Source organism: Diplotaxodon limnothrissa, linkage group LG7 (assembly GCF_057381915.1).
Source record: "Diplotaxodon limnothrissa isolate DT_005_m linkage group LG7, D_limnothrissa_male_GT1.1, whole genome shotgun sequence".
Classification (NCBI taxonomy): Eukaryota; Metazoa; Chordata; class Actinopteri; order Cichliformes; family Cichlidae; genus Diplotaxodon; species Diplotaxodon limnothrissa.
This window is the reverse complement of record NC_140602.1, coordinates 7843918-7871383: the sequence shown is the minus strand read 5'-3', so window position 1 is coordinate 7871383 and position 27466 is coordinate 7843918. Positions and strand designations below refer to the sequence as shown.

Genomic DNA, 27466 nt, shown 5'->3' with positions numbered 1-27466 from the left:
CTATTTTAAATAACAGTAAACTGATCTTTTAGAGGGTGACTTTCTAAGCTTTTCTCCTAACTTAAAAAGGAACCATGTCGCTGCAAACTCTGCAGCTGTGTGACACGAGCTGATCCGTGACCTTTAAACCCTGTGTTAGTAAGCGGTTACAAAGAGCATTGTCTTTCAGGCATAGGCTACCCTTATAAACGTGCGTAACTGCAGGAGATACTGCACACTACCGTCGCTTTATGTTCAAAAGCAACAAACTACGCACTGTACGGGAACATTGTGACGTCAGATGAAATGCCTTTGCCCATGCTCGCGAGGACGAGGAAGGATCAGGCACACTGCAGCTGATGGATGTGTTGTAGTGATGTAATGTTGCCTGTTTGGTAACTACGGATGGCTGTTTGCGCCAGGCTCTGCGGAGTTGGTCAGTCTCGGAGGTGCCGAAGGCGACAGAGGCATAACCAGCAGGATCAAGGCAGCGATTCCGACATGGACGAGGAGGAAGAGGAGCGGATCGTGGGCAAAGGGAGATTCGACGCAGGTGCTTGCGGAGGCCCAGAGCGCGGCGTAGCAGCCACTGCAGGGCCGAGTGACGCTTGCGAATATGGCAGCGGTCGTGTCAACACAGGGGGCTTTCTGGATCGCACGAGCACGGGACCTCCACACCCCCAGTCCTTAGCGGAATTACCACCGGAGCTTTTAGTGGAAATATTCTCCTTGCTCCCAGGAACAACTCTATCAAATGTTGCCCTCGTTTGTAAGAAATTCAGACAACTCCTCAAGACGGAAACCATCTGGAGAAGGCGATGCATTGAAGGTAAATGTAGCAGCCCTGGACGTTTATTGCAATTTAAACATAGAGCGATAACGTAAGACCGAAATATAAAGCTCGGGTCTCTGATCAGAGTGTCCGAGCTTCTTTCTTGTCGTAAGAATTTATGTATCAGCTGATTTCGCGGAAACGAGTTCCCTTAAAAGCATTTCAATTGATCTCTGCGGGAAATATGAAGGAAATTACCCCACCATATCCCAGCTGCTGGCTCTGTAAACACAGCTGCTTAAGAATAGACCAAGGCCTGTGACTCTCATTAGGGCCATGTCAGCCATTCTGTCTGGCGGTTTAGACTTTTGATGCAGGCCCTGACCAAGCCCTCTGCGATTATCTTAGGTGACTGCAGATGACAGGGTTCAACAAAGGCGGTTCAGTCACAGTCCATGTAATCATGACGAGCATAAATTGGTAGAGCTGAAGATTCACTTCCGGGTTTCCCAGCTCATTTTCAGTGTTTTGAAACATGCAACGTGCAAAGTTTAAAAATTAATGGACAATAAAAGGCAATTGCAAATGATTAGAAAATTGCAAATTATAAAATAACCCTTTAAATCAGTTGGCTGATTAGGTAAAAAAAATGAGCCACTTAAACATATTTGTGCAATAAGCATTTATTATTTTCTGTCTTTTTTGGGGGTGTGTGTGTTACCAATCTATTAACTAGGAAAATGCAATATAGTAGTGCATCAGTAATAGCCTAATTAAGTCTTAGATGAAACATGAGTGTTGGAATTTCAAAACATCAGCGCGTGAGATAACCTTCTAGTCCTGACTTGACACACATTCAGAATACCAGCTGTTTAAACTAGGAGACATCTTCTTAAATGTCTGGCAGAGAATAACAAAGAGAATAAACATGTCTGTACAGCATCAAAGACAGTAACATGATGACTTTTGGAAAGCGCTTTATAAGCAAGTCATCATTTCAGTGGCCCTGAGAGACATTACTTGCTGCTCAATAAGAGCAATTAATATCAGCAACAGATGCCACCACTAGTACTTTTACTACACACATACACACATTCTCTTTTAAGGTCTTACTCTATTTATATCTCTCTTTAGTACAAACAGAATTTAGACATCAGAGCAATCTCCAAAAGCATTTCCACTGTCTTATTTTTGGATTTCTGTTGAAACTGTTGCTCATGCTTTTGGCTCTGTGTACCTGAGAATTTGTGCAATTCAGATCTGGTCAGGTCTGTGTCTGATGACTGGGGTTTAACTTTGCCCTATAAAGTCTTTATTTCGCTGATCTCAATTTAAAGGGGAAAAGACACCAGGAATATCGGAATTGTTCTCACCTCACTGCTTTTTCTCAATTAGATAAATACCAAGGTTATTTATCACATTAATTATAAGTGTGATTATCTTTATAATCAAAGTCATAATCAAACTAAGTTTTGTTTTGTCTTGTTCTTTTTTTCCTTGCAGAGTTTGGCATGAGGGAGGATCTGAGGAAGGTGGAAGCACGAGGAGTGACTAGCCAGGATCTCTATGTTAAACGTTAGTTTCTCAGCTCTCATGTCACATATTCATCCTTCTTTGTCTAAATATAACACAATATAAGACATATAAGAGAAGTAAATACTTTGATAACATAATAAATTCGAACTAAGATAATCTATTTATCGATTTAGTGAAGCAGGTTCATTCCTGCTCATTTAGGTTATTCTGTAAACGGACACTCATATTTTGATGGATTTAATATTTACTGGTTCAAAAAGGAAAAAAAATCTGACAGTCTTTTATATATATATATATATATATATATATATATATATATATATATATATATATATATATATATATATACATATGTGTGTATATATATATATATGTGTGTGTGTGTGTGTGTGTGTGTGTGTGTATATGTATGTGTATGTATATATATATATATATATATATATATATATATATATATATATAGCAGCTGGATAGCGTAGTGGTTAGACTACACGCCTTGTGTATATATATATATATATATATATATATATATATATATTAGGGGTGCAACGATATTCGTATCGATATTGAACCGTTCGATAGAGTGCTTTCGGTTCGGTACGCATATGTGTCGAACAATACAAAATTTGTAATTTATTTTATCAACTTTCCTTCTGACGATGCTGTCTGTGTTGAGCGCTCAGTGAATCTGCGTTCGACTGCTCCGCCTAGGGTCGACAGTGCAGCCTAGGCGGAGTAGTCGAACGCAGATTCACTGAGCGCTCAACACAGACAGCATCGTCAGAAGGAAGAGCGCAGGGCAAGCTAGCGAGACAGAAGTTAAGCTCCCCTTACAACATGGACCTCCCCCATGGACCACCCTCATTCAGATCTGGCCTTTGGAATTATTTTGGTTTTCATGTGACGTATGACCCTGAAGGTAAGCGAGTCATGGACTAAAGTAAAACAGTATGTTGGATGTGCCATGCAATGCTCAATTACATGGGTGGGAACTAGTGTGTTAGCGCAGTTAGCTCGTTAACGTGTTGGCCGTCTAGCCCCATGCACGGGGCAATCGGCGGTAGCTCGTTAACGGAGATTTGCCGTGCTGTGGCGTTAAGGTCATTTCAACGAGATTAACCTGAAAGCACTAGTGGGAACACAACGAATATGACTGCACATTTACGCCGACATCATCCTAGTGCAAAGACAAGTGGAAGCAGAAAAAAAACAAGCAAGCATGCTACTAACTTTAGCCGAGTCATTTAGACAGCTGTTTAATATGCTGCTGAGAATATAGCCCAGAAGAAGCGGATAGTATAGCTTTTATTTTGGAAAGAGACATTTCTCTGTAATAAACTCTCTTTTCCAAAGATGAGTGATTCCTCAATCAGATACAGGGCTTGCAATATCGCTAGCCCGACATCCCGGAGCTAGCGATTTTTTTCAGTCGGGGTACCAAAATCTATCTCTGCCCTGCCCGTCGGGCTTTTGTAGGAAGGAAAAATATATGTCAATGCTTTTGCATTCTTTCGGAAATGTAGCTGGGTAATTATGTCATTGGCATCGGTGAGCCACTGTCAATATGTGACATATTGAAATTGCGTTTGAATTTGCGCTTGTTTTTTTGCTTTCACTTTGTATAGAGAGCGACAGCACTGATCTGTGAGTGATGATAATTTGTGCACCAATTCCTCTGACATCGTCTTATTAATTGTTAGCTTACTATGCAAACATGACAAGTGAAATCTCCCGCAGCAAGCTTAAACATGTGAGAGGTTGATCGCGCAGAGAATCGCTGAGCTTATGTGAGTGCGTGTGTAAAAGCAGCAGGATATATATTTGACTACGATGACCTGGATGACTGAGAACCTTCACAGACAGATATATATTTTAGTTCTGCTGAGCCAAATAAGACAGGTCAGGGTGAAGAAGTGACAGCCAAAGAAAAGCTTACCACAAAACGGAGAAGTTATGACAAATCAGACTATAAGGCAAAAAGAAAGTGCAGCTTTATGGTTTCATGGACAAAAGAATTTCTGTGGCTGCAATATGACGAGCTAAATAACCAGGGCTGCACATAAGTGGTCCGCAGGTGCGTATTCGCTGTCAAAATAAAAAACACGCACAAGGGTTAGGGTTAGAGCTGGGCGATAGAACGATAACGATATCTATCGCGATATAACTTTTACTCGATAGAGAAATTAAGCTATCGCGATAGACCTCGCCGCTCTTGTCCTCTTAAAAAAAAAAAAAAAAAAAAAAGGTCGGCCGATCCAAATTAAGTAGCGCAGAGCCGAACCAATCACAGCCGCAGCTTCACGTCGCGTGACTTGTTACGTACAGCACAAGTGCCAAGCCGCACGTGTGTTTGTTTGGGAAGCAGCCAGCGGGTAATGGAGGAAATGAGTGTACCGACTAGAAAAATCAACCGAGCGTGACCGAAGAGAAAACAGATGATGGTTCCAATGCCGGAGAGATTGTCGAACGGAAGAGCCATAGAAGTTCCGTAGTGTGAAGGTATTTCGGCTATTTCAAGTCTGACAAAAACAGAGTAGCGTGCACTGTAAATTGTGCCGAAAGCAAGTCTGGAAATACAATGAACTGGTGCATGCGTCACACTGTGCGCCACGTTATTGTTTCAGTGAAATGAATTTCTACAATACTGTTAATTCTACTCTCTGCAGTGTTTAAATGCTTACATATACACACAGTTACTGTCGGTCCACACATACGACTCGGTTCTGCTTCTATGCCCCAGCTTTGTTTACTTTTTCCCACCGAGGCTTCTAGACTTCTGATTGGCCAATATTTCTGCACGGTTAGGAATCTAGCGCCACCTGCTGCTTTGGCATGTTCATAGCACCGTTTTCCTTCATTTCTGCCTTTACGTGTGAACGGGATTATTTTTTTTTAAAACGAAAACGGAAAATCTCCGTTTTCAAAAATACCCGTGTACGTGTGGACATAGCCTCAGTCTCTGACTGGAAGCGCTAATTCGTCATTCGGCTTTTGTCAGACTAAAGTAACTGTTAAAACTGTTTGAAAAGCTAAGCTATACAACAAGGAGAGATTGAGAATTTCCTTTTAGTTCTCAGTTTATTTGATATTGACAAAAGTTAGTCAGTTTTGTCTGTTCTTCTGTAAAACAAACTAAGATTTATTTTTAGAATTAATACTTTGTTTCTAAGTGGAATTGACAATTTAGTCTGTTTCGTTTGTTCTATTTTGAAACTTAAACGCTTTAGCGGCTGTCTTTTGTGTAGTTTGCAATATTTGCCTTTATTTATCTGAAAAAGTCTCATGTTCCTTAAGTACATCTACCCTGTTGAACTTATTATGGGAAATAAATATTTAAATAAAAACAAGCTGCTGATTATTTCACATTTTACTTGTGAGCAACAGCACATTTAAATCTTACAAATATAGTTATTTGGCTTATATCGTGATAGATATCGTTATCGCCTGAAATGAAAAAAACATATCGTGATATGAAAAAATCTCATATCGCCCAGCTCTAGTTAGGGTTAAATTTAAAAACTGTACTTTTGAGTTAAAATATATATTTATAATTTTAATAAATGACAAATTAAAAAGGCATGAACATTTGTTTTGTATCGAAAAAATATCGAACCGTGACACCAAAGTATCGAACCGAACCGAACCGTGAATTTTGTGTATCGTTGCACCCCTAGTATATATGTGTGTGTATGTGTGTGTGTGTGTGTGTGTGTGTGTGTGTATGTGTATATATATATATATATATATATATATATATATATATATATATATATATATATACGACTATAAAGACGTGTACACACACTGTATGTACATGGGCCTCTACGTGGAGGCTGCAGCATGATGGGTTACGTGTGGGGTGACTTTTATTGACTTAATCTGCAAGCCACAGTCATAGCAGTGCAATGTAGTCTGCGTTATGGTTATGGTTATTAAAAAATATCCCCTGAGCTTCTTGTGTGAGTATTGAAAATGAAATGGAAAGACAGGTGTGCTGTGTGTGTTGTTCAGAAACTTGGTTGGCAGGAACACCATCAGTTTACACATTTCTTCCCTTTGGCTCATAAACCAAAAGTTGAGTGTTTTTTAACATCAACTGGTGTTTGTTTGTTTTTGTCAACCAGACAGTGAGCTAATGTTAAACCTCAAGTGAAGCAGTGCATATAATGATTTGTATGGTGTGTTATTATGCTCTTGTTTTACAGTACTTTACCCATACAGGCATATTTTGGGCCTATGGCAGCCTGACATTGGCCCTTATGGTGGATTGCTCAATGTTGTGGTAGGTAGTTTTCCTCTTTTGCACAAAACTGCTACATATAGTAAATATTGGTATAAAGGAACATATAATTTAGGTAGTGCAGGTAAATTCTTCAAAATATGTTTCATTCAGGTGGACGGGTTGTTCATCATTGGCTGGATGTATTTGCCACCTCACGACCCCCGCGTGGAGGACCCCATGAGAAGGCGCCCACTCTTCCAGATCCACATGATGGAGAGCAACAAGGCAACTGTGGAGTGCATGTATGGACACAAAGGTCCTCACAAAGGAGACATACAGGTAAGGGTTTACACATTTGAAAAAGCGGAGTGATACTGTCTTTTTTGACACAAATAAATGATGTTAGTTTGAGTTTAATATCTTATCAAAGTATATAATTCTCTTATATGTCTTATATTCTGTTATATATAGACAGTAAAGAAGGATGAATTTTCAACAAAGTGTAACCAGACTGACCATCACCGCATGCCAGGAGGCAGACAGGAGGTGGGTCAAATACCTTTACTACCTTTACAGTGTATGCTATCTTTTAAAGCCCATGCATGCTGATGATGGTGAAATTCAGGGACTGTTATCAACTTTTTACGATGTGTGTGTCTGTGCAGGAGTTCAGGACATGGTTGGAGGAAGAATGGGGGAGGACACTGGAAGAAATATTTCATGAGCACATGCAGGAGCTTATCCTAATGAAGTTCATTTATACTAGTCAATATGAGTATGCATTTTTTGTATTTATTTTTTGCTTACGTGCATTTTCTCTGTTGTACTTCCATGTTAAAATGATAATGATTGTAATATGCCTAAATAAACCTGTATGCTTTCATCTATTTTCCTATGACAGTAACTGCTTGACATACCGAAGGATCTACCTGCCACCTGCAAAGCCCTCTGATCTGCTGCAGCCAGGCCTTTTCAAAGGCACCTATGGTAGTCATGGCTTGGAGATTGTCATGCTTAGTTTCCATGGAATGTCTGCAAGAGCAACCAAACTCACTGTAAGTAATAATCATTATTAGTGGTTGTACTCATTTTAAATGAAAGTGATTCTTAAATGTGGGCCCTGCAGCTTAAAATCCCTCAATCTGTTCATGCATTCTTAGAGGAGCAACAAGATATAACATGTTACATTGTGTCTTTTATCTCTTTAATTAAAACTAAGCCAAAATTCTGGAAGTGTGTGAAAAATTAAGTGCACACTTAATGCTTTTGTAGCAACTAAGACGGTAAGTAGTAACCACGTGCTGCTAATTAAAAGCACTTGATTAACTGATCACCAGTGAGTGTGAGCAGCAATCTGCAAAGTAAAATAAGCCATTTCCAAACAATTTCAAGTCCATCATTCTACAATAAGAGAGATCATTCAGAAGTTGAAGACAACAAATCTTTGCAGGAGTCGACATCCTAGCAAATTTACCCTAAGATCAGACCCTGCAGTACTTGCAAGTAAAAATTGCAAGAAACCCAAGAGCTACATCTCAGACTCTGCATGCTTTAGTTAGCATGTTAAATGTTAAAATTCATTACAGCACAACTAGAAAATGACTTAACAAGTATGGCTCTGATTCTAATTCTGATTCTGATGGCATATTTGCAAGGGGTGACAGGAGAATGCCTCTTCTCTCTAAAAAGAACATGTCAGCACAGCTTAGGTCTCCAAAGTATAATTTGAACAAACCACAAGACTTCTGCAACAGTGGGCCTCACTTACTTATATTTGTGTGGAAATGTTTTTGCCATACGCAAAAAATACTTTCACTCTCAAAAGTTCTCACCCTCACCCTCACCTAGGGTCATGAATGTTGGTTAGTGACTGAAAGGATATGAACAGCGGAAATGAGTTTCCTCCGAACAGTGGCTGTGCTTTTCCTTAGTGATAGTATTTTTTCTTTACATCCCTTTTTTGTAATTCTGAGCACTTTGTGTCCAACCAAAAGCCAATATTAATAATAACTATAAGTGTTATTGTTATTATTAGTATCACTAGTAGTAGTGTGCATTTTAAAGACCTTTGTTTAAATTCCTTAGGTGCAGTGCATGGTCAGAGGGACTTCTAAATTTATTCCTAAAGTACCAACAAATTCAGGCACAAAAATTTTCTAAAATCACAGATTTGTGCCTGAAACATTCGTGTGCACAATTTATGCACAGATTTGTGCATGCACACTGTAGTAAATGAGGCCCAATACCCTGTTTGGCCATAATGCACAGCACCAGTTTCAGCAAACATATTCAGCATATCCAGGGTATGAGTTGTCATACATAAGTCATACAGAAACAGTTACTTGAAGTTAATGCTGCTAACATTGGTTTCTGTTGAATCTAGTGTACACTTATTTTTTCACACGCCACTTCTGTATTTTTGTTAAATAAATAAGATGCTGTGTAATGGTATCATGTGGTATTGTTAATCTGAGATAGTCTTTAAATAACATTCAGACCTGGTTAAGACTTGGTGTTTTTTTTTTGTTTATATATCTATATTATGGCTAAAGCACTTCTGGATGGATGCAAACTGCATTTCATTGCCTTGTACCTCTGACATGTGCAATGACAATAAAGTTGAATTCTATTCTATTCTATTGTTTCCCAATTATGTTGTGATACATAAAACCTTAGAACTGAAAATGGGTTTTTCTTTTTCAAGACTGTGGATTTAAATTGCATGTAAATCTACTCATGGTGCATACTCTGATTTTATGGTTTCCTGCAGGGAGATCCCAATGTTCCTGCAGGGCAGCTCACACTGGATGTTAACCTGTGTCGGCCTGTGGTCCTCCCAGACTTGGAGCAACAGTGTAACATTGAGGAGCTGTCACGGCTAGTAATGGGAGTGCATGAGGAAGTACAGAGGGAGCAGGAACAAAAGGAAAATGGCACTTCTGCCACAGGTAGATGTGCAGCTGAAGGGGCCTGTGGTGGTTCCAGCGCAGCAGAGGAGATGGAGTCAGATCACGGTGCTTGTTCAGACAGCTGTGACTCTAGTCACAGTAGCAGATCCAATCCTGAAACACAGCCTTTTGTCTTGCCTATGGGGGTCATGGCTCGCAACGAGGAGTACCCTCGCACCTGCAGAAAATGGTGAGGATTTGGCTAACAGGCTTTTGTTACAGAATTCAAAATATTTTGAAAGGCATTTACCATAAAGGGCAATGATATTAAGGTAATGGTCACAATTAATTCATCAATGAAGGAAAATACTGGTCTTCACTATTGTCTCCAAAAAGTTCATTCTGTTCATCTGGACATAGCATTTTGTGGGAGAAACGTTTCGTCACTCATCCAAGTGACTTCTTCAGTCGAGACTGAACGCTACGTCCACAAAACGCTACGTCCAGATGAACAGAATCAACTTTTTGGAGATTTACTTTCCTGGATGATTGAGAATGCATCAAGACGTCTTCACTATTGCTTTTAATATCCTGTGCATAGTGTACGTTTATGAACCAGTCAATATATGTAACAAAATGTATTAATCGATGAGGACACGTATCTCTCTTTCAGCTTCTATGGGACAGGCCTGATTGCTGGGCATGGCTTTACAAGTCCGGAGCGCACCCCGGGGCTCTTTGTGCTGTTTGATAAGGACCGGTTTGGTTTCATCTGGCTGGAGTTGAAGTCTTTCAGTCTGTACAGTCGCCTGACGGACAACTTACCTCACGCTCATGCCCCCGACTTGGAGCGATTTGAGGCCATGCTGCGCAACATGCAGTCCTGGACATCCTGATGCACCAAGCTTTAAGTCTCCTCCCACAGTAATAGCCATCATAACAACCATTCTACACAATTACACCTCTGTCTTCTGCTGGCAACGATACTATCATGATTAACTTAAGAGTTTGAAAGGCATTAGGTGTTACCATCTAACTTTAGCTTGTTCCAATCCAAACTCTTTGAAAGGCTGCCCGTGTCACTGTTTGTCTTCACCTAACGTATGACTTTAATCCTCCAGTGCAGCATGATAACAGGTCACAAATTGATTTATTCACTGTAGGACAAAAAAAACAAAAAAAACAAAGGAATGACACCATTTATTATAGATCAAACTGTATGTGCCTCTGATTCTAAATCCATGTCTGTACTTGGCAGTGCTTGAAGAAGACAAAGGTGTCCAATGTATTCTACTATATAATATAGTATTATACTGAGTTCAGTGCCCAACATATTAAACTGCATGCTGCATTTATTTACACTCATAACCACTATCTGAACCAGTTTTGTTTTCAATAAAGCAGCATGCCTTTTTCCCCCTCAGTTTTTTCCTTTAGAGACATCCAGACTTTAGAAAAGACAGCATCTCAGGTGTTTCTCTTTGCCCGACATTAGTGATACAAGGACAGACGAGTATTAAGTACAACAAACGTGTTTTAAGTTTCATTCATTGTATGGTGTCAAATAGAATTGCTGAATATGTTTTACAAGCGGGCAATTTTCTAACTGTTCACCCGCCGTCTTATCAAACACGGTACTTACATCAACCAGCGTTGGTCAGACGTTTATGTCCTTCAGCAACATCAGACATGCTTACTATCACCACACCTGAATTATTATGTAAGATGGAAAAAGGAATTGTAATGTGACAACGATAACAGATACATAATCTGGATTTATTCAAAGTATCAGCGTTAGACAGTTTGTGCTTCTGTAACTATGGTATGAAACTGAAGCTTCACTTACCTTTGAAATGTATTGAGTTTGTTCGTTTAATGGCTGACACAGTGTTTGCCTGGCTTTATACCTGCAAAGTTATTCCCTACAGGTTTCCCAGTTGTTTTAAATTCTAGACCTAGTAGCTGAACATTATACGATCTAACAGCGCAGTACCAAGTAAGTGTCTGTATGTCTCATTATGGCCTGATGGTGATGCCCAGTAGCTTTCCTACTCCAAGTGCACTTTTCTGGGCAATATATTGAATCATTTGAAAACCACTGGCCAGCACTTTTATATCAGACTGCAGCTTTACTAATATTTGCAAAAAATAGATATCTGCTAAAGCGTTGTTGTGTTTCCTTTTTGTCCCTCCATTAAATTCCATCTCAACTTTAGTGAATTTGTTTGATAAGTTATTTTCTCTGTAACCCAGCTGTTTGAATAATTTGCCTTTTAAAAGTGTTGCTTTGTACTATTTTAAATGCCATATGCCTGAATTTGTGGAAAACTAAGTTTGACCTATTGAACTGCTCACATCAGACTTCAGGGAGCTTTTCAGCTTAAGCGCTCTTCTCAGTAATGAATAAACAAAAGAGGGGAAAAAAAAAAAAAAAAAAGAGAAAAGAACCAGGTTGTCACATCTGTTTATTTCACACCGTTTTGCATGTGTATTGTCATCTACTCTCACCCCCAGCCGATCCAGCAAATAGTCACCCCTGCCTGAGCCATTGTTCTGCCAGAAGTTTCTTCCTGTTACAAGGGATTTTCCTTTCCACTGTCACCAAAGTGCTTGCTCATAAGGTGATCATCTGGCTATCTGATTATTCTGAGGCATTTACTTTGCATTATAAAGCACCTTGAGAAAACTGTTGTTCTGATTTGGTGCTATGAAAATGAAATTAATTAAAACACTTTAAACCCCGATTACAAGCAGCAGAACTGAATCGCACATCTATTAACCATAGTTTACTGGCTAGTATGAGTTGTGTGAATGTAGAATGGAAAGGCAGGCAATTAAGTCATAAGTGATTAATTTATGCATTTTATTATTTGGTAATTATATCAAAAACTGACGTAACAGAAGAGATGCGAGTTTTCTACAGCTCGCTGCGTTTTGCATTTTCCTCATGCCGTTTGAGCTTCTCTGGCACGGTCTGAGTCAGGAAGACAAAGCGCTCCTTCTTCAGGTGCTGAGCAGTTACCTGCGTTGTTAAACCAATCGCCAGGTACTTTTCATCTGCTTCATACTTTGGCCAGTGGACAAGGTCGTGCCCATTAGGAGACCTACACGCAGACAGATATACACGATATAACAATGTGGTATTATCTCCCAGTATACTAAAATATGTAAGCTTACCCTGTGCGAGCAAAGTTGCCCCAGTAGCTCATCATGGTTCTGCTCAACTGTTCCTCCTCCACAAAGCATGGATCTAAAGTGATAATCTTGTAAAAAATCCTGCACTCCAACCCCAGAAAACCCCAAAAACTAACAAACCAAATATCTCATGCTCAGATTAAACTTTTTAGGTTTCACTCACGAGGCAGTTTAACGTGGGTAGTTGTGAAGCAAAATCCCATCACTGTAAAAATTTCATCTGTATGATCACTCCCAACAAAGCTCGGTCTTCTTTTCTGCACCATTTTCAAGGAATGCTGGTACTCATACAGGTATACAGGAGCACCCGCTTCTAGAATTAGACAAAACAAGTGTCACACTTAGTAAGAGCGGTAAATATGAAATAATTGTTTCTAGATAAATGTGCATTAATCTATAAAAGTTACCTCTGTGCGCATTAGCAGTTTTAATGACTGGAATATTGAATATAATATCTGCAGTAACCTCAGAGAACCCATCTCGGTTTTTCACACGGTTGGCACCGTTTCCAATATATTCATCAATTATCAAATTTTTGATGAATGCATCTTTAGGCTTAAGGAAATAAAGAACACATCAGTGAAAGATGCTTGAGCAGGTTGGGTTCATTTTGTGATATCAGGCAGTGTGTGCTTTACATTGGGATAGAAGAAGGCCATTGCATTGATGACTTGTGCCCGATCCATTCCTTCTGCCCAATTTTGTGGAACACTAATGAATAACTAAAAGAAAGAATAAAAACCTTGCTGCACTTAACATTGCCGGTTTAAACAAAAATAAGATATCAAATTTTGATGGGCACTTACATTTTTTAGCATCCATCCCGCTTCATCATTATTCACACCCATCATGAATGGTACAGTGAGGAGTTCATGTTTACGAAACAGCTCATCCACAGGTTTTGTCAGGAAATGCCCATCAACATTTACAGGACATCTTAACCGTCGGTCCTTGTGAATAAAATGCACAAAAGTAAAAATTCCAATAGCGTAAAACAGTAAAAGATAAGTAAATAAGTAAAAATAGTTCCCTTGAGTTATTTAAGAGACCTCATGAGACTGTTCAGCCAATCAGAAATCCACATCAGGTTTCCACCCAGTAATTTACCTTGGTAAAATCCACTATGGTATCAATATCAAGGCTTCTTATGCAATCAGCAAACGTCTTTGTGCTTTTAAGGCTGCAGCCAGATGCATTTGAAACCTCCTGGTGAAAAGATATCAATTTAGAAAAGCAAACCTGTTGCATTATTCTTACTGTTTTACAATGAAAAATGATTAACATCCCCCAGAATAACATAATAAACCTGTGCCTTTAGTAGAGGATAATTTTCCACAAGTAAATCCATAGCAGCTGTGCCGCTCTCAGCAATTGCATGATGAAACAGCCCATCAGACAGTGGTGACAGGAGCTGGTGATTCAAGTAACACATCACATATTAAAGGTTGGTTTCCACAGCAAAAGTTTATATAAAGTTCCTCTAACTGTAGATTCTTACCAGAAGAGACACGCTCACTCCACCAGCAGACTCTCCAAATATAGTAACTAATCCTGGGTCTCCTCCAAAGCTGTGAATGTGCTGCTGGATCCACCTGAGAGCTTCAATCTGATCGAGCAGGCCAAAGTTCCCCGAAATGTGCTCATCTCCGGTGCTGATAAAACAAAGAGTTGAATGGCATACTAAGCTAAATTTAGAGTTGGTGAAGGTGAGCAGTCTTTGAAAATGGAAAAGAACAGGACAACAGTATGTTCTAATTTGGTAACTTAAGTTTATTTACCTGAGAAAACCCAGAAGTCCTAAGCGATACTGGATCAGAACCACAACCACGTCCTGGTAAGCAGCCAGGGCAGATCCATCATATGTTGAAGCTGATCCTACTGTGAGGCCTCCACCATGGATCCAGACCATGACCTGGAAAAAAAAAAAAAAAAATCAAAGATATTTTTGATTCTTCATTCTTATTTTTCCTTCAAAGCAATTTTTGTGCCTGCTAAGCACACTGCATGAGTCTCAATTAATAAGTATTAAATTAATGTTTAAGATAAACAAAAAATATTTGGGTATAAAGGCAAACCCATTGCAACTGGCTCTAAAAGGGGGTGTTTTTTTGTCATATGAAAATCCTTAAAAGGAAACCAACTGTCACTGAAAATTTCTTCAGCAATGACCAGCAAGGCTCAAAACCTACAGCAAAAGGTTCTTACTGGGAGCTGGGCATCATCAGCTCTTTTAGCAGGAGTGTAAATGTTGAGGTAAAGGCAATCTTCAGAGATGTCTGGGATATCAGCCAACAAGAAACCGAGTTTATCAAGCAGTGCCAAAGCAAATCGCTCAGGTTGTATGCACCTGAAAAATAAAAACATTTAATAAATGCTGGATGTTTTTCAAACTGTGTTTTACAACAACTGAAGCACATGTTTCTTACATTGGTGGCTGTTTAGTGGCATATCTTACTCCTTCCCATCTTTCTGCAGGCTGAGGTGGAGCCAGTCTCAAGGAAGGGCCGAGGGGTGGTTTAGCAAATGGGACACCCAGGTAGGCATGGACGCCAGTCTCCTTCCCTTTCACACTCACATACTCACCTTTCAGGCTCCCGAGCTTTGTGTGGACTACAGGCGCTGTCAGGATATTAGAAATCAGTGAGAATCATAACATAAAGCTTCATGATTTATGAAATCTAATATTTCAGATTTCAAAAATACTTATAGTTGTAAAAAGCAGGGGGAAAAAGAACTACTTATTTATTTGTAGCTTCCATCAAATTACAGTCACCCAGCTATGTGAAGATCAGTAATGAAATACTAGAGCCAGTTAATATAAACCATGTGTGTCCTTGATCCAGTTATGGACATACAGCTGGAGGTGCACGGTCCAGAGATAAACACAAGGGCACAGATGTCATTGTTCATAGAAGCGTTTCACTTTAACTTACCTCTCAGCTGTGTAGCAACACAGAGAAATAAAACGGACATTGAAAACCAGAAATTCAGCTTTGCATTGGACTTCATTGTGGTCTTGATACACATTACAACAATCGGCGACTTTGCAAAAACTAAGTGCCAGGAGAGGCAGTCCCTCCTCATGCAGATTCCTCCGCGTAACTTAAGACTTAATATAGCGTGCAGGGTGTCACGTGATTCCACCAATTTTAATCAACAGAAAAACAATCTCACTTCTTCCATTTAGGATGAGTTAAACGCGGAAATTGTTTTTACTACCTGGATAAATCTATGTTTTTTTTTTTTGCGAGGGTGATCACTTTTCATAAAGGTATTTATGAGCAAAAAAAAGGTCGACAGGGGTGGGCAATCTCAGTCCACGAGGGCCGGAGTCCCTGCAGGTTTTAGATCTCACCTTGGGTCAACACACCTGAATCACATGATCGTTACCAGGCCTCTGGAGAACTTCGGGACACGTTGAGGAGCTAATTTAGCCATTTAAATCAGCTGTGTTGGTTCGAGGACGCATCTAAAACCTGCAGGGACACCATGCCCACCCCTGGTATAGATGCAGTGGCGGTCCTAGCCTGCTTACCTGCATCTTTTGCTCGTTTCTCCTCCTCTTCTTTTCTCTTTTTTCTAAACTGGGGACTTGATGGCTTTGAACTTTTCTTGTCCATCTTCCATTGCTTTTAATTTTGAACTCCAGTATGAACACAAATCCCCCAACCCGACGATCACCACAACATAACCTAACAGACCTACACCTTAGTTCACAGATTCACTTTGTCTAAGGTGTATTTCTAGGATTTCGCACAACCCAGGATTCAAATCATGAATACATGATGGGCTTGGATTTACATCATTATGAATGAAATGTGCTCTATAGATCAACAAACGCAAAAGCACGAATGTCAATGTTCAAAGAAGTGTTTCCTCTTACTCACCGTCCAGGTCTGCAGCAACACAGAGAAATAAAACTGGCATTAGAGAGCAAAAAGTCTGCCTGGCATGGCACGTCATGGTGGTGTTGGGGCAGATTACGACACACGATTGTGCAAAAAGTGAGAGAAAAGCCAAGAGAAGTAGGGCTTCCTCATATGAAGCAGTCTCCTTGTAAGCGCATGTACTGTATCCTGCGGGGTGTAACTGGATTGCACTGATTTTAAGGCACAGCAAAAAGCGATCAAAGTACAGCAAACTGTCTGTCCCACTGCTGTCAAGTCAGTCAGTGTCGTTGCCTGTAGGTTACGCAGACGGCTGCGTGTTGAGGGAAGCAGTATCCAAAAGCAGACGCGTGGAGGCAGATTGAGCTGTATCAATACCAATACTTTTAACCAATAAAGTGAGGTTATGTAGACGAGAGCAGCGAATCATTATCCGTTTGCCAAATTTTGAAACCAGTTTAATGACCATTAAATCACTGTGATTTTTACTTTTCGCAGCAAAACACATCTTTCAGTTTTTCACGTAAATACATTGTAATGTAAATGTGCCGGTCTTTAAAACACTTTGGGTCAACCTCTGCTGTTTAAATGTGCTATAAAATATATAAAATATGTACAGAAAAGACATGACAGCCAACACAAAAATATTCAGACATTTTTCATAGTGCACGTTTGAGGTATATATTTTTAAATTAGTACCAATACCAACCCAAAAGATTAACATATTTTAAGAGATGGAATGCTAAGTTATCAGGTAACACTAGAAATACGCATAAAATCCCCATAGCTAAACAACTGCTCAGATTTCTTAAATGGACTACTGAAATATATTTCATTCCAGACAATTTTATCAAAAATACACATAAAATACAAACACTGTTAGTAGAGGTAATGCCTAACAGGCGACCTGCCAGCATCACCATTCACCAATCATAGTGCTTAATGTTAATCACTAGCACAATCACTGTGCTGTGTAAAAGAAACATCCACTCCTATATGAGTAGGATAGGTGTAAAGATGAAAAGCAGTTTTGCATCAGCCATGAAAACATGTAAGCTAATCACAACACCTAAAGTTTTATCAAGGCATGAAGTTAAGATGAGTACTGCAGTAGAATAATATACCTAAACTATAGGGCATATAATCCAGATTTCATCAAGGGGCACAAAATTTATAGAGTGCATGTTGGCCTACAATTACAATGCAGCTTTACTAATAGGAGGCTCTTTTTGGCTGGTGTCACAAAGGGTCATCACAGCAGTTAACTTAAACACCTCTTATGAGAAAAAAATAAAAACTGAAAAGAACCAGGATGTCACATCTGTTTATTTTAACAAGGTTTTTTTTATGTTATGACAGCTGCTCTCAACTAGCAACCTTTTATCTACTATTTTCTTTCACTTCCACAATTACACTTTGATTATAGTGAAGTAAAAACAGTTGCATTCGTTTATCGATGATCAATGTCTTAAACTATACAAAAACTGCTCTTGTCATTAACGAGGATTATTTGACATACCCTATGTTTACAGTGCTGGTTATAAACGGGAGACGTGGGTTTTGTGGAAAGGTGAGAATAGCGCTTTTAAAGAACACAATCATGGATTCTAAAAAAATATATGTTAGAATGGAAATGATCAAGGTAACACCAAATGTTTTACCAAAAAGTGTTGTTCACTGTAACTAATATTTCATGTGTAAAGAATGGTCGCTAAATGAATTATGATTTATTCTAATTATTTTAAAAAATTGATGGAGCAGAGACCAGATGTGAGTTTTCTACAGCTCGCTGCGTTCTGCATTTTCCTCATGCTGTTTGATCTTCTCTGGGACGGTCTGAGTCAGGAAGACAAAGCGCTCCTCCTTCAGGTGCTGAGCAGTTACCTGCTTTTTTAAACCAATCGCCAGGTGCTTTTCTTCTGCTCCATACTTTGGCCAGTGGACAAGGTTGTGCCCATCAGGAGATCTAAACACATATACATTTGTTATTCAGTTCGCCTCTGTCAGTACGCCCCAGGGTGGCTGTGGCTACAATGTAGCTTGCCATCACCAGTGTGTGAATGTGTGTCTGAATGGGTGGATGACTGGATGTGTAAAGCGCTTTGGGGTCCTTGGGGACTAGTAAAGCGCTATACAAATACAGGACATTTACCATTTACCATTCAGTTATTAAAAGTGTGAAGTGTGAAATTTACAACAGTTGGAAATTCCTACCCTGTGCGAGCAAAGTTCCCCCAGTAGCTCATCATGATCTTGCTCAACTGTTCCTCATCCTCAGGGCACGGATCTAAAACGATCATGTTGCAAAACATATTTTTCAGACTTGGAAAACAAAACAGATCTAGCACTAAGGCAGATTTCTATGTTATCTTACCGGGTAACCTAACATGGGAAGTTGTGAAGCAAAATCCCAAAACTGTAAAAATTTCATCTCCGTGGTCAGTCCCGACAAAGCTCGGCCTTTTCTGCTGCAGGAATTTGGGAGGATGTTGGTACTCATACAGGTATACAGGAGCGCCTGCATCTGGAATTAGACGAATGTGTGTGATATTTGTTAATGAAAGTGTGTCACAGTAAACATCAAGTGTTGGGTTTTAAACAGATTTGTATAATCTTTCATTAAACAAATTAAATTACCTCTGTGAGCATTAGCAGCTTTGATCGCTGGAATGGTGAAAAACAAATCTCCAAGCATCTCAGTGTACCCATCTCTGTTTTTCACACGGTCGTCACCATTTCCGATATATTCATCAGCTATCACATCTCTGATAAATGCTGCTTTAGGCTTAAAGAAATAAGCAACACATCAGTCAAAGAAGCTCGAGCAGGTCGGGGACAGTAATATTGTAACATCAAGTGGTGTCTGCCTTACGTCGGGGTAGAAGAAGGAAACCATGTTCAAAAGAAATTCTCGATCTAGTCCTTCTGTCCAGTTTTGGGGAGCAAAAAACTAAGGAAATACCAAGCCACATTACTTTTTTTTCAACATTACAAAACAACAACAAACTACATTGAGATCATGGAGCTTTTTATTTACATGTTCCTGTGACACTTACTGATGCAAGCATCCATCCACCTTCATCATTATTGACACCAGTCATGAATGGAACAGCATGGAGTTCATGTTTACGAAACAGCTCATCCACAGGTTTAGTCAGGAAATGTCCATCAACATTTACTTTAATTCTCAAATTTGGATCCTTGAGAGAATTAAATATACAAAAGTAAAAGATGTGATAGCATGAACAGAGCTGAGGGAGAAATCAAAGGCTTCAAAGAAATATTGTAGAAGACATAATAATCATTCTCTATCATGTTTGCACCCATTACCTCACCTGTGTAAAACCCACTATAGTATCAATATCAAGGTTTCTCATGCAGTCACTGATCTTCTTTGTGCTTTCGAGACTGCAGCCAGATGCATTTGCAATTGCCTGAGGTGAAATGGCAAATATTCTTCAAAAACAAATCCATTTTAATATTCTCATTATTCTGCAACAAAAATGTTTAACCCTCCAAAAAAGGAAGAATATGGATAATTAACCTGCGCCATTGGTAGAGGATCATTTGCCACAAATACATTCATTGCAGCTGTGCCACTCTCAGCAATAGCACGGTGAAACAGCCCATCAGACAGTGGTGACAGGAGCTGATGATTCAAGTAACACATCAAATATTAATTTTTGTTCTAGAGTGAAAAGGTTTATTTAAAGTTCATTTAAGCTGTAGATTACCAGAAGAGACACGCTCACTCCACCAGCAGACTCTCCAAATATAGTAACTAATCCTGGGTCTCCTCCAAAGTTGTGAATGTGCTGCTGGATCCACTTGAGAGCTTCAACCTGGTCCAGCAGGCCAAAGTTCCCTGAAATGTGCTAATCTCCAGTGCTGATAGAACAAAATGTTATTTTTATAATGTATTTTTCCTTATTGAAACATCTTTTTACAAGACACTTCTATTCATGTGTTATTGACAGGGCTAATAGAGCCAGGATTCTGAAAACCACTCTTGCATTCTATTTGTCCAGTTGGACAGTAGCTGCATATGCCACTTCCACACATTTGCTGAAGCTGAGTGATATGGTAAGGTAGTAAAAAATTTACCAAGCTATGTTTATACCTATAAACATAGCTTTAGGCCAACATGCACTCTATACCGGCTTCCTCCCACCGGCCAAAGACATGCAGTTTGTGGGGATAGGTTAATTGGATAATCCAAATTGCCACTAGGTGTGAATGTGCAAGTGAATGTGAGCATGAATGGTTGTCTGTCCCTGTGTGTTAGCCCTGCAATAGACTGGTGACCTGTCCAGGGGGTACCCCGCCTCTCGCCCTATGACAGCTGGGATAGGCTCCAGCACCCCCCGCGACCCTGAAAAGGATAAGCGGAAGCGAATGGATGGATGGATGTTTGTACCTCGTGATAAATAAAGCCAACTTTCAATTTTTTATCTTATAAAATCAGATAAAAAAGAAGAAAAACAAAACCATAGTATGTTCTACTTTGATAACTTGAGTTCATTTACATTTCCATGGGTCCAACATCGAGGGAACAATTTACCAGACCTGGGAAGACTGGGGCCCTACTGCCTGAACAAGGGACATGGGAGGCACCGTAGGGGTTGGTTACAGTGTGTGCCAAGGATGGAGACCCTGGGAGACTGATGCCCACTACTGAAGCTGGTGATAGAGACATGGAATGTCACCTTTCTGGTGGGGAAGAAGTTTCAGCTAGTGTGGGAGGTTGAGAGGTACTGGCTAGATATAGTCAGGCTCACCTGAAGGCGTGTCTTTGGCTCTAGAACCAGTCTCCTGGAGAGGGGCTGGAGTCTTTCCCAGTCTGGACATGCCCTTGGTGAGAAGCTTCGGGCTGGGGTGGGTATCCTGGTATCCCCTTGGCTTGCTGCCTGCACATTGAGGATTTCCCGGTGGATGAAATGGTTTGTTCCCTGCACATTTGGGTTGGGGAATGGGTACTGTCTATCATCTGCCCCCATGCGCTGAACAACATTTCAGAGTACCTGGCATTATTGGAGTCCCTGGGTGGGGTGCTTGAGAGTGCTCCAACTGGGGGACTCTGTCATACTACTGGGAGACCTCAACACGTGTGTCTACTAACACCTGGAGGGACGTGAGTGGGAGAAACAGCCTGCCTAACACAAAACCAAGTGGTGTTCTGTTACTGGACCACAGTTTCTCCATAATGAACACCATCTTCAAATATAAGAGTGTATGTAATTACAGGTTGCACCAGGAAAGCCTAGGCTGCAGGTCAATGATCGAATTTGTAATCATATCATCAGATATGCGGGCGAATGTTCTCGGCACTTTGGTAAAGGGAGGTGCTTAACTGTCAAATGATCACTATCTCGTGGTGAGTTGGATCACATGGGGATGACGGTGGACAGACCTGAACCACCCAAATGTATAGTGAGGGTGCGCTGGGAACACCTGACAAGGCCCCGGTCCCGTACCAGCAGACTGAGAGACAGCTTTTTCCACCAGGCCATCAGACTGCTGAACACGTCATAGACACCTCAGCTTCACTACTGGAACTTTAACATTATGCACTCCATACTGTACAGTAATGCCACTGTTTTGCACATGTCTCAACTCTGTATATTTTTATATATTTTATTTATTGTTTACTCTATTTAATTTGTAAAATATGTGTACACACACACACACACACGTAGAAAAATATTTAGTATACACATCCAGAAATGCATATACTATTATATATTGTACATATATTTATTAGTTTCAGATGTAGCCATTCTTGTATTTTGCTTGTTTACATTATTGTATTTTGCACAACTCTGTTGCTTGTGAAGCTCGCACACAAGAATTTCACTCACATGTACTGTACCAATGTACCTGCACATGTGATGTGACAATAAAAGTGATTTGATTTGATTTGATTTGATTTGATTTGAAGGGGCTTGGTGCCTGTCATGGTGCTAACCCCAGAACTAGACAGTGTTTACCAGAGTTGAAGGGAGTCATCGCGCTGAAGAAGTCCTATTAGGTTTTGTTAGCCTCTGGAACACTATCAGGCAGCTCAGGAGGGGAAAGGGGTGCGTTACCGACACTGTGTAAATTGCAGGTGGAGTGCTGCTGACTTCAACTGACGATATTGTCGGGGGTGAAAGGAATACTGACAAGTCGTCCATAGCAGAAGTAAAGTCTGGGGACAAGTGGGGCACTGAGGCAGTTAGCAACACAGGGGCACCTCAGGGGACTGTCCTCTCCCCCTTCCTCTTCACCCTCTACACCACAGACTTCAGCCACTGCACAGAGACATGCCATCTTCAGAAGTTTTCTGATGACTCTGCGGTGGTTGGATGCATCAGCAGGGATGATGAGACAGAGTACCGGGCTGTGGTCGACTCCTTTGTCACGTGGTGTGAACAGAATCATCTGCAGCTCAACGTGGCAAAGACCAAGGAACTGATCGTGGACTTCAGGAAGACCAGGAAACACTTGACCCCTGTTTCAATCCAGGGGGTCAGTGTTGACATTGTGGAGGACTATAAATACCTTGGAGTACACATTGACAATAAACTGGACTGGGCTAAAAACACCACAGCACTTTACAGGAAGGGCCAGAGTCGTCTCTATTTTTTGAGGCGACTGAGGTCCTTCAACATCTGCCAGAAAATGCTGAGGATTTTCTATGAGTCTGTGGTGGCCAGTGCGATCCTCTATGCTGTTGCATGCTGGGGGAGCAGGCTGAGGGTCGCAGATGCCAACAGACTTAATAAACTGATCCGTAAGGCCAGCAATGTTGTGGGGATGGAGCTGGACTCCCTCAAGGTGGTGTCGGAGAGGCGGATGCTGTCCAAGATAAAGACAATGTTGGATAACACCTCCCACCCACTCCATGACATGTTGGTCAGTCACAGGAGCTCGTTCAGTGAGAGACTGAGATTACCGAAAAGCACCACTGAACGACACAGGAAATCATTCCTGCCTGTGGCCATCTCCCTGTACAACGCATCCACTTAACACACTGTTTGCTGCTACAGCTACACATGTTTCTTTTCCAAATATTTATTTATAAGTGACTTATGTATGTATGTATGTATATATATGTATATATTGTACTATTCTTAGTTAGCGTATTGTCTGTCTTGTCTTAATGTTGGTTTAAAATGGAGCACTGTAACAAAAAATAATTTCCCCCAGGGATCAATAAAGTATTCTGATTCTGATTCTGATTCTGATTAAACATGTCCTTGGTGGCAGGACTCCTGGAATGGATGAGGGTCGTCCTGAGTTCCTTACGGCTATGGATATTGTAGGACTGTCTTAGTTGAGACGCCTCTACAATGCTGCGTGGAGATCAGGGGCTGTACCTCTGGATTGGCAGACTGGAATTGTGCTTCCCATCTTCCATAAGGGGGACTGGAGTGTGCTCCAGCTACTGTATATAGGGATCAAACTACTCGGCCTTCAGAGGAAATTCAATGCCAGGGTACTGGAATAGAGAGTTTGTCAGCTAGTTGAACTGCTAGAACTGTAGGAACAATGTGGTTTTTCTACTGGGTGCGGAACACAGCTCTCTATCGTCTCGAGGATATTTGAGGGTCTATCGCAGTTCGCCCAACCAGCCTACATTGGTTGTGTTGACTTGGAGAAGGCCTTCAGTTAAGTCCTTCAGAGTATTCTTCTGTGAGATGCTTCAGTAGTATGGGGGCGTGAGGCCCATTGTCATGGTTCATTCTGTCCTTATAGAACTGTTGCAAGAGCTTGGTTTGCATTGCTGACAATAAATCGTAATTGTTCCTCGGGGGTGCTGGACTCCACCAGGGTTGCCCTTTATCACAGATTCTGTTCATAATTTTTATGGACAGATTGGTGCTGTGACAATGAGCTTTCTCCCAAGGGTGGCTGCCCTCTCTCTTAGAGATGGGGTGAGGAGTTTGGCCATTCAGGATGGACTAGGAGCACTCTTCTTCCAGATCAAAAGGAGCCAGTTAAGGTGGTTTAGGCATTTGACTAGATGCCTCCTGGACAACTCCTTGGTGAGGAGTTCTGGGCTCCCAGTGTTCCACTGGAAGAAGGCAGCTGGGGGCAACCCGTTGGAGAGATTATGAATGGATGGAGTTTATTTACCTGAGAAAACCCAGAATTCCCAAGCGATACTGGATCAGAACCACAACCACTTCCTGGTAAGCAGCCAAGGCAGAGCCATCATATGTTGAAGCTGATCCCAGCGTAAAGCCCCCACCATGGATTGAGACCATGACCTAGAAAGAATAATAAAAGAGCTTTCCATCAAAGATAAGAGGATCTTTTGGAGTCTCAGTCAAGCTACAATAACTAATCTTTAAGAATTTAAACTTTAAACGGACAAGAACATTTAAGTTTACATTTTAGATGATAAAATGTACAATTGAGTTCTAAAGATGGGTGTCTTTACTGAGATTGTGTTTAGGCATCCCTCAAAACCTACAGCAAAAGATTCTTACTGGGAGCTTGGCATTTTTAGCTCTGTTTGCAGGAGTGTAAATGTTGAGGTAAAGACAGTCTTCAGAGATGTCTGGTATTTCTGCCAGCAGTCCACCGAGTTTATCAACCAGATCCAAAACAGCTTCTTTAGACTGAATGCACCTTAAAGAGAGACAATGCTAATTTTACAAATAAAGCCAATAATTCCTCCAAGTATGTTGAAGTTCACATTTCTTACATTGGTGGCTGTTTAGTGGCATATCTTACTCCTTCCCATCTTTCTGCAGGCTGAGGTGGAGCCAGTCTCAAGGAAGGGCCAAGGGGTGGCTTGGCAAATGGGACACCCAGGTATGCATGGACGCCAGTCTCCTTCCCTTTCACACTCACATACTCACCTTTCAGGCTCCCGAGCTTTGTGTGGACTGCAGGTGCTGTCAGGATATTAGAAATGACTGAAAATCTTCACATAAAACTTTATATTTAAATAAAATTTCCCGTGAAAAGTACTTTTCTCAAAACATGCAATATCTGATTGCTGTCTACAGCTTGTTGTCAAAAACAAACAATAAAAAGTCACATTTTGCTGTGGACTATGTAATTCCTGTCATTATTGATTATTTAAATTCTGATTTTTACATTTTTGATGCACACCATTTGGTGGATTATGTTAATCGAGCTCAAGCTACAGAGACATGCCTGTTACTTTGATAGTCTGTTGTCTGGTGTTCAGTGTTTTCATTTTGCTTGCCCTTTGTCTCATTATGTTTGATTAGTTCAAGCTGGGTGTCCCTCCTGTTGTCAGTTCCCTTATTACTCCCTTGTGTATTTTAGCCCTGTTTTTTCCTCTGTCCGTTTTTGCGTCGTACACACTCTTTGCTGTGTGTTACACCAATGCTCCTAGGAAATTCCTAGTTCTCTGTTTGCTGCTTTAAGCCATTAGTTTCCTTGTTCCTTAGTTTTTTGGTTTTATTTTCTTATTTCTGATTCCTTGTTTTCAGTTTGGTTTTCTGTAAAAGCATAGAATTATATCCAGCAATAAAGCTGCCGTTTTCAGTTAACATCTCGTGCTTGAGTGCTGTGTTTAGGTCCTACATCCTGACACACAGCTGTACATTGGCATTTAAACTACATGACCATTTTTATTACTATTATTTTTTGTTTGTTTAAGTGGTTTAAATGATCTGACCAAGTGTGATACTTCATCATTTATTTTTTTTTTTAAAAAAGCTACTTGCTCACACGGCTCTGGTTTTTTGTTTTGCCATAGACTTCCTTTGATGTGTGTTGCGTCTACAGTGACCCTGGTAAAGAAGCAGAGTTGAAATCTGCAGAAATCTGTTTCTGTTTATTCACAATCACAGCAATACTCCATTTACTCCTTATCGGCATAAAGTTAGCAAAAAATATTGTTTGTTTGTTTTTAAACAGCTTTTTTTGCCAAAGAAAAATAATAAAAATAAAAATAATTAAAAATTGTACGGTCCAATTTAAACAAAACAAAGTCTGATTAATTGCAACCTGTCCTTCTAAAACATTTGACCTACAATCGTCTCACATGCTTGGTTCTTTGCTATCATTCACCTTTGAACAGAGTGAATAGCCTTTGCAGGTAAGAAGTCACCTGGACTTAGAACACAAAAGTTGATGTTTAATTATCAGCTTTTAAAATGACTATTACTGCCATAATACCGTTGATTACTGATTGATTAATATTGTCAGATTTAAACACCGGTTTTACAAAAAGCAACTTGTGCAAAAAAAGGAAAAGAAAAACATGTACTACATGTAAGTTTAAGGAACACACGCATTACACAGAAATTAGGTGATGTCACAAAGACCGTTTTGCTAAGAACTGTTTTATCCTACTTACCCTGAAGATCTGCAACAACATAGATGAATAAAAATGATATTAAGAAGAAGAAAGACTGCTTTGCATGCAGCTTCATGGTTGGCTCTGTGGATTGCGAAACTCTGCAGATTTCCCAATAATTGAGCGCAGAGCCAAGAAGAGGAAGTATGTCCGCTTATGAAGTTTTCTCCTTTTCTCTTTCACAAAGAGGAAAGGGTAGTTTCTGCAGCAGATATGACGTTATTCAGCCAAACCATCACAGGACTAAAGTCCATTCTAGAGTCTAAACTTTAGGTTCACTCCAGGTCTCACTCCAGAACACTTTCTGCTTCGGATGTCCTGCGTACTTTGCCACTATCGTAATTCACAAATTCACAACTTTTTCTTGCAATCCTTTTTTTTCGTCGGCCTGTCTGAAAAGCTCAAAATGTGAATTTGGTTACAAGTTTACTGATTTGAGCACATGTTGTGCACAGGCTCTTGAACTATGATACAGTAATTAATACAAGTGCAGTTGTTTTTGTTTGCATTGCATTTCTCATGACCCACACAGATACAGAGGTGTTGACACAGTTGCTTAAGAGGACTTCGGAAGGTTGAATGTACACAACATGAAATGTTAGAATTAAAACATGAAAAAAAGGCATGTTGCATCTGAAAGTATATTCTAGGGAATGGAGTGCT

The 27466-nt window shown here is 40.3% G+C and overlaps 1 protein-coding gene and 1 pseudogene across 2 annotated transcripts; one reads left to right on the top strand and one right to left on the bottom strand.

Annotated features, from left to right (window-relative positions):
• The first annotated feature begins 304 nt into the window (after positions 1 to 304).
• On the top strand, positions 305 to 11809 carry fbxo31 (F-box protein 31). Its single transcript, XM_085359085.1, has 9 exons — positions 305 to 808; positions 2255 to 2326; positions 6493 to 6569; positions 6681 to 6848; positions 6981 to 7055; positions 7175 to 7284; positions 7411 to 7564; positions 9280 to 9647; positions 10071 to 11809. The coding sequence occupies exons 1-9, from the start codon at positions 385 to 387 to the stop codon at positions 10291 to 10293; spliced, it is 1671 nt and encodes a 556-aa protein (XP_085215211.1). The 5' UTR covers positions 305 to 384; the 3' UTR covers positions 10294 to 11809.
• Positions 11810 to 12132: 323 nt separating this feature from the next.
• LOC146627693 (uncharacterized) lies at positions 12133 to 27234 on the bottom strand (annotated as a pseudogene). The gene is made up of 25 exons (XR_014906361.1): positions 26804 to 27234; positions 25172 to 25364; positions 24954 to 25095; positions 24598 to 24731; positions 20214 to 20367; positions 20024 to 20128; positions 19815 to 19913; positions 19536 to 19679; positions 19352 to 19429; positions 19117 to 19264; positions 18854 to 19003; positions 18694 to 18766; positions 18273 to 18445; positions 15019 to 15202; positions 14798 to 14939; positions 14371 to 14504; positions 14091 to 14244; positions 13905 to 14003; positions 13700 to 13798; positions 13399 to 13542; positions 13231 to 13314; positions 13000 to 13147; positions 12756 to 12905; positions 12575 to 12647; positions 12133 to 12501 (listed from the first exon to the last, which is right to left on the bottom strand). The product of XR_014906361.1 is annotated as an uncharacterized LOC146627693 (transcript).
• Positions 27235 to 27466: the final 232 nt, after the last annotated feature.